This window comes from Stenella coeruleoalba, assembly GCF_951394435.1.
Source record: "Stenella coeruleoalba genome assembly, chromosome: 3".
Classification (NCBI taxonomy): Eukaryota; Metazoa; Chordata; class Mammalia; order Artiodactyla; family Delphinidae; genus Stenella; species Stenella coeruleoalba.
The window spans coordinates 168,356,498-168,364,263 of NC_137148.1; the positions used below are offsets into that span (position 1 = coordinate 168,356,498).

General features: G+C 47.4%; 1 protein-coding gene across 1 annotated transcript; it reads left to right on the forward strand.

The window, feature by feature from the left end:
• Positions 1-2,516: 2,516 nt before the first annotated feature.
• CD209 (CD209 molecule) lies at positions 2,517-5,273 on the forward strand (the record flags this gene model as incomplete). Its single annotated transcript, XM_079918711.1, has 8 exons — positions 2,517-2,561; positions 2,710-2,784; positions 2,898-2,984; positions 3,284-3,433; positions 3,648-3,725; positions 3,969-4,120; positions 4,610-4,722; positions 5,132-5,273. The coding sequence occupies exons 1-8, from the start codon at positions 2,522-2,524 to the stop codon at positions 5,271-5,273; spliced, it is 837 nt and encodes a 278-aa protein (XP_079774837.1). The 5' UTR covers positions 2,517-2,521.
• Between the last annotated feature and the right edge of the window lie 2,493 nt (positions 5,274-7,766).

Genomic DNA, 7,766 nt, shown 5'->3' on the forward strand with positions numbered 1-7,766 from the left:
GAGATCAGCCTGGTGTTTGCGATGACTGAGAGGGGTGGGATAGGGAGGATGAGAGGGAGGCTCAAGAGGGAGGGGATATGGGGGCATATGTATGCATATGGCTGATTCACTTTGATGTACAACAGAAACTAACACAGTATTGTGAAGCAATTATACTCCAATAAAGATCTATTTTAAAAAACTGGTTAAATAAAAGAACAAGAGAATTAAAAAAAATGGGCAGAAGAACTAAATAGACATTCCTCCAAAGAAGATGCACAGATGACCAATAGGCACATGAAAATATGCTCAACACTGCTAGTTATTAGAGAAATGCAAATCAAAACTACAATGAGGTACCACCTCACACCAGTCAGAATAGCCACCATTAAAAATTTACAGGGGTCCTCCTTAGTGGTCTAGTGGGTAAGACTCTGAGCTCCCAATTCAGGGGGCCCGGGTTTAATCCCTGGTCGGGGAACTGATTCTGCAATACATGTCGCAATGTAGATCCCACATGCTGCAACTAAGATCTGGTGCAGCCAAAATAAATAAATAAAATAATAAATAAATAAATAATTAAAAAAATAAATTTTAAAAGTTACAAAAAATATATGCTGGAGGGCTACCCTGGTGGTGCAGTGGTTAAGAATCTGCCTACCAATGCAGCGGACATGGGTTTGAGCCCTGGTCAGGGAAGATCCCTTATGCCACGGAGCAACAAGACCCGTGGGCCACAACTAGTGAAGCCTGAGCATCCTAGAGCCCGTGCTCTACAACAAGAGAAGCCACCACGATGAGAAGCCTGTGCACTGCAACAAAGAGTAGCCCCTGTTCGCCGCAACTAGAGAAAGCTTGTGTGCAGCAATGAAAAGCCAATGCAGCCAAAAATAAACAAACAAACAAATAAATAAAAATGCTGGAGAGGATGAACTACTATATAAAAAACTACTATATATAAAATAGATAAACAACAACGATTTACTGTATAGCACAGGGAAGTACATTCAATATCTTGTAATAAACTGTAATGGAAAAGAATATGAAAAAAGAATATATATGTACTGAATAACTTTGATGTACACCAGAAACTAATACAACATTGTAAATCACTATACTTCAATTTTTAAAAAAAGAAGAAAGTATCTATTTAACATGAAAAAAGGTAGTACCAAAGGAACTGAGGAACGAAAAAGAAATAAAACATATGAAAAACAAATAGTAAAATGGCAGATAGAAGCCCTACCTTATCAGTAATTACATTAAATATAAAAGAGTTAAATTCTCCAATTAAAAGGTAGAGATTGACAGAATGAATAAAAAGATGATCCAATTATATGCTGTCTACAAGAGACTCACTTTATTTATTTATTTTTTAAAATAAATTTATTTGTTCTACTTATTTATTTTTAGTTGCATTGGGTCTATGTTGCTGCACACAGGTTTTCTCTAGTGTGGCGAGGGGGTCACTCTTGGTTGCGGTGCACAGGCTTCTCATTGTGGTGGCTTCTCTTGTTGCAGAACATGGGCTCTAGGCAGGCGGGCTTCAGTAGCTGTGGCACGCAGGCTCAGTAGTTGTGGCACACAGGCTTAGTTGTGGCATGTGACATCTTCCTGGACCAGGGCTTGAACCTGTGTCCCCTGCATTGGCAGGCGGATTCTTAACCACTGCGCCACCAGAGAAGCCCCAAGAAACTCACTTTAGATTTAAAAAAAAAAAGATTGTAACATACACCCAATTGCATCAGATAGGAGACCAGGGTCCATACAGAAATAAATTGGAAGCTCAATACACAAAGTTTCAAAGTGACTCTCTACAAAATACTTAGTAACTACAAAGGAGAAAAAAGTAACTGCTTTGTGTAGTGGTTAAGCAGGGACTCATGGGTCAACTCCCAGCCCCACTGCTTTTGAGCTATGTGACCTCAGGCAACTGCTTGCCCTCTCTGTTTCTCAGTTTCCTCATCAGTAAAGCAGGATAATAACTACCTATCTCATAGGGCTGTTGTGAGAACTGTTAGACCACTAGGAACACACCTGTGGTTAACAAATCCGGGCTTATTACTTGCTACAGTGAGGGAGAACACACACCAGGGGGAACAGTGGGCACATGCTTAAGTGCTGTTATTGCTGAGTATTCATCATTAGAATAGGCAATTTATACCCATTACTAGTGCACTGTATTAAACCTTACAATTACAGTGTGAGGCAGGGTAATTGTCCCATTTCACAGTTGAGGAAACTGAGGCTCTGAGAATGTGAGGCTGAAGGTCCCAGGACTGGATAGGGGTTGGAACAGTGCCTTCTGGCACCAAAATTGACTGCACAGCTTCTACCCGATCCTAACTGACCTCTCAGTTGTGTCAGGCGCTTTATCCCTCCCCGGATTTTTCTGAGAGGAAGTGTTATCCGCATCCTGTTCCTCATTCTTCCTGAGTTGAGAAAGAACAGATCTGAGGAAGGGCTACAGAGGGAAATACGTGGGGTTATAAAAACCATAGTTCAGAGAGGAGTTAGAAAGAGGGACAGAGAGGAAAGGAGGATGGCAGAGATGTGTAACCCCAAGGAACCGGGTGGCTCCGGTGAGGCTGGACCCCCAGTCTGGGGTGATGGTGGGGATGACAGGGCCCCAGTGTTCTGAAGGTGCTGGGGCCTGGCCTTCAGCTTGCAGTTCTGAGAGAGGACTCAGCAGGCTTCCAAGTTCAATTGCATGTGCTCTGTCCTATTCAGAGGAGGAGACATTTGGGGGCCAGACATTGGCTGAGAGACACCCTGGACTCCTACGCAGTTTGAGGAGCTCACCAGGTACCAGAGCGGCTGGTTCAGGAGCAGGCGACTGGGGAAGGGGGTGGTTGGGGGTGGGGTGGGACAGGATCTGCCCCTGAGCCCCAAGCTCTGCCCATCTGCTGGTCCTGCAGGGTGTCTGACCCAGAACCCTCTGCTTCCCCTGCTGCTCTTCATCTCACTGGCTTTCTTCATGCTCCAGCTGACCACCCTGGTTCAAGGTGAGTCAGCATCTGGGGGTTTGGAGTCCTGGGTCCCTTTGGGTTTTCTCTCTGGGATGGTCTTTGCCCTTTTCCACATCCTCCAGACCTACTAGGGCTGGGGCGTTTGGGCTCCGTGTCACCTTCTGTGTGACCATGGGCCAGTTACTCCCCCTCTCTGATCCTGTTTCCTCACGTGAAATGCAGTACATCCTCCTCTATGGGGAGCTTAGTTTCCCTGAGACCTTGAAACCGGACTTGGCACCGGGTCAGGGATAGAGTTGGCGCTCATAAAGGGGGAATTCTCTGCTCTGTTGTAGTTTCCAGGATCCAGTTCCTGCAGAGAGATTTGGGGGACCACCACGTGGAGAACAACAGCCTGGATGAGGGGCTGGACGCCGGGTTCCAGAGTCAGAGAGGGGATGGGGCTCTGAGGGAGCAGGACCTTGGAACATCCATCACCACCAGGGGTGAAGGAGAGAGGGCAGGAGTGGGGGAGTGGATTGGAGCCCTGCAAGAGGTCCTGGGGGCTGGTGATGTTGGGCAAGTCACTCTCTAAGCCTCAGTTTCTTTGTGTCATGGGCTCTTCAGGTTCCTGTGAGATCCATACATAATGTTCTCATGGGGCCCTCTCTGCACCAAGCACACAGTAGGGGCTTAATAATTGAGGTCCTCTCCCTCCAGTTGATGTTGCACAGGGGCAGATGCAATCAAACCTGGAGGAGATCCTGCAGCACCTGACCTGGATGAATGCCACCCTGGGTAAGGGTCCCATGTCAAAGTCAAGAGGAAGTCACAGGATTGTAGGTGGGGCTGGGACCCACCTTCTATGGCTGCCACACTGAGGAGGGCAGGGCAGAGCTGGGTTCTTTCTCATGGATTTCTTGGGGACTGAGCTGACAGCTGAACACAGGGGCTGGCCCTAGGTTCCCAAGGTCTGATGCAGGTGTCTGGGGCCTAGGAGCCAAGTGACCTCTCTGTCCCAACCCCATTCCTCCTTCCCAGCTGGCCTGTGCCGTCCCTGTCCTTGGAATTGGGAATTCTTCCAGGGGAGCTGCTACTTATTCTCCTGGACCCAGAGTGACTGGAAATCTGCTGTCTCCTCCTGTAAGGACATTGGGGCCCAGCTGGTGATCATCAAAAGTCTTGAGGAGCAGGTGGGCCGGGCAAGGTTCCCCTTGGGGCTGGGCCATATGACTGGTCAAGAAAGAGCTTTCTGCTGCACTCCTCTGCCCTCTGAGAGATGGAGGTCCAGGGAGCAGATGGGGGTGAGAGGTGAGAGGCAGTCAGGGAAGACTTCCTGGAGGAGGAAGCATAATGGACTCGGGAAGGTCAAGTGAGAGAAGAACATGTTTGAGAGGAGCCCATGTCTGGACAGAAAAGGAATTTAGAGTACCCTCGAGACCACACATAATGTATGTCAACTGAGACACAAGTTAACACATATCCACACATGTATGTATATTAACACACATCCACAGCCTCCACGCACATGTGAACACATACAACTGGAGTAGGGGCTATAGGCTAGACTGTGAAAGGAACTTCCACGGGAGGCAGGGGACCATGGGAACGTGGGCAGACATGGGATGCGTGGCATTCAGGGATCTTCCTTCTGATACCCCTCTCCCCACCCCCACCCCCAGAAATTCCTGAAGATTTGGTATGTCAGATATAATAAACCCACCTGGATTGGCCTCAGTGACCACCACAATGAGGGTTCCTGGAAATGGGTGGACAACAGCCCCCTCCAACTCAGGTGACCTCCCAGTGACAATGGCCCGAGGGTGCGGGCAGGGACGCCCCTCCTTCAAAGCAGGGTTGCTCAGACTCTGGGACTGGAAAGTATCACCTGAGGAGCTTGGTGAAGATGCAGAGTCCTGCCTTCATTCTGGGGGTGGGAGTGGTAGTGGTGGGGGCCTCAGATTCTGTAAGTCTGGGTAATGGCCCAAGAATCTGCATTTTAACTTTGCCAGAGCTGATGCTAATGGAGGTGGATTCTAACCCTAACCCACATTTCCAAAACCCTGCCTCCAAACTCCTCACCACCCTCTGGCTGTTTCTTGGCAATTTGCTGCCAAAGCCCAGGGACCAGCTCCTCCAAAGGGGGGGCTTGGGGGTGGGCTCTGGGAGGAGTAGGGGGCTCAGAGCTCTCATGGGGTTCACAGCTTCTGGAAGAAAGGGGAACCCAACAACCACGAAGATGAGGACTGTGTGGAATTGTACAACGATGGCTGGAATGATGGCAAATGTAGCACCCAAAACTCCTGGATCTGTGAGAAGCCCTCGTCTCCCTGCCCAGCCCTCTGAGGGTCACTGCCTCCCCCCCACCCCACCCTGTCCCGGTTTGCAGAGATCAGGCAACTGAGACATGCGGTCTGCTGGTCTGGTCTCTCTCAGGCCCCACCCATTTCTGTTTTTCCCTTTGGTGAATTCCCATCTCCCTCCTGTACGGAGGTCTTCGAGATCCTGAGGCAGATTCTGAGACCGCCTTATCCTCTAGGACCCATCCCACCATAGGCTATAGACCATCTTTTTTCATCTATTGATGGTCTCAGCCCCGCCTCAGCTCCCCCATGACATCCCCTTAATAAAGTCATACATTGCATTATGTGTTCCATTGAACTTATTTTTGTTCCTTGCCACTGTTTCACTTACTACAGGTTTTTTTTTTCAGTTACTATAGTTTGATAATCTGTTTGATGTACATTAGGACATGATCTTTTTTCAATATATTTTTCTCTACTACTGTGTATTTTATTTCCCAGATACAGTTTTGAATCAGTTTGTAATTTTGGTTGGGACAGTACATATATACATATATGTATATATATACAATATGTATAGGTATGTGTGTGTCTGTCTAGCTATCTATGTGTTCATTGATTCGTGAACCAATTATTTATTCAGGTACTTTATTTTTTCAAAATATATCTTATTGAAGTAAAGTTGATTTACAATGTTGTGTTAATTTCCAGTGTACAGGAAAGTGATTTTATACATGTATATTTTTTTATTCATATCCTTTTCCATTGTGGTTTATTACAGGATATTGAATATCACTCCCTGTGCTCTACAATAGAATCTCGTTTACCCATTCTATATATAATAATTTGCATCTGCTAGCCCCAAACTCCCAACCCATCCTCCCCCACCCTCCCTCCCCTGTTCGGGTACTTTAAAAATGTCCTTCAGTAAAGGTTTATGATTTTCTTCATATAACTTTTTTTCCCTAAATATTTATTTATTTATTTGGCTGCACTGGGTCTTAGTGGCAGCACGTGGGATCTAGTTCCCTGACCAGGGATCGAACCCTGGGCCCCCTGCATTGGGAGTGTGCAGTCTTAACTCCACAGTCCAGTTGGTTCCCGCTGGACCACCAGGGAAGTCCCTAAATTAAAACAAACAAACAAACACATTATTTCTAGGCATGTGTATTAGTTTCCTATTGATGCTGTAACAAATTACCACAATCTTAGTAGCTTAAGACAACACAAATGTATTATCTTACAGTTCTGGAAGTTGGAAGTCCAAAATGGGTCCCATGGGCCTGAAATCAAGGTGTCAGTAGGGCCGCCTTCCTTTCTGGAGGTTAGCAGGGAGAATCTGCTTTCTTGTCTTTTCCAGCTTCTAGAAGCTGCCTGCAATCGTTGGCTGGGAGCGCCCTCCCTCCTTCTGCAAAGCCAGCAAGGACTAAGGCTTTCTCACCCTGCATTTGCTCAAACACTGACTCTTCTTCCTCCCTCTTCCACATTTAATTTTTTTTTTGGTCACGCTGCACGGCTTGTGGGATCTTAGTTCCATGACCAGGGATCGAACCCGTGCCCCCTGAAGTGGAAGAACGGAGCCCTAACCACTGGACCACCAGGGAATTCCCTCCCTCTTCCACGTTTAAAGGACCCGGTGATTACATTGGGCCCACCTGAATAATGCAGTCTAATCTCACAATTTTCAGATCAGCGGATTAGGGGCCTTATGTCTACCTGCAACCTTACTTCCTGCTTTTCCATGCAGCATAAAGTATTCATAAGTCCTGGGGATTAGGATGTGGGCATCTTTAGGGGGGATGCTATTCTGTCTACCACGTGTTGTACTTCTTATGGATGTGCTGTACGAGGTAAATCTCAATGAGTTGGTGGGTAATATCCCAACTCTCTCTGCTCTTGACTTAGACAACTCTGAGGCATGTTTCAGAGCTCTTAGAGGTTAGCAAGAGGAAAAAGCCACCTGCTCAATAATGCCAATAATGCTTTCTTGGGGTTTCCCTAGTGGCACAGTGGTTAAGAATCCGCCTGCCAATGCAGGTGACACGGTTCGATCCCTGGTCCGGGAAGATTCCATATGCCATGGAGCAACTAAGCCTGTGTGCCACAACTACTGAGCCTGTGCTCTAGAGCCCGCGAGCCACAACTACTGAAGCCCTCGCGCTCTAGGGCCCGCGTGCTGCAACCACTGAACCCGTGTGCTGCAACTACTGAAGCCCGCACACCTAGAGCCTGTGCTCTGCAACAAGAGAAGCCACCGCAATGAGAAGCCGCACCGCGATGAAGAGTAGCCCCTGCCTGCCGCAACTAGAGAAAGCCCGTGCAGCAACGAAGACCCAATGCAGCCAAAAATAAATAAAAATTTAAAAAAAATAATGCTTTCTTATGGCTTCCTTCCCTTCTCTCCTAGTGCCCTCTGAGGATGACCCAACAAATCAACCTCTTGTACTGAAATCCTTGTCTTAAAGCCTGCGTCTGGGGGAACTGAACCAAATTCAGGCTGGGCTCATGGGACTCATTTCAAACAGTGCATCAGAAC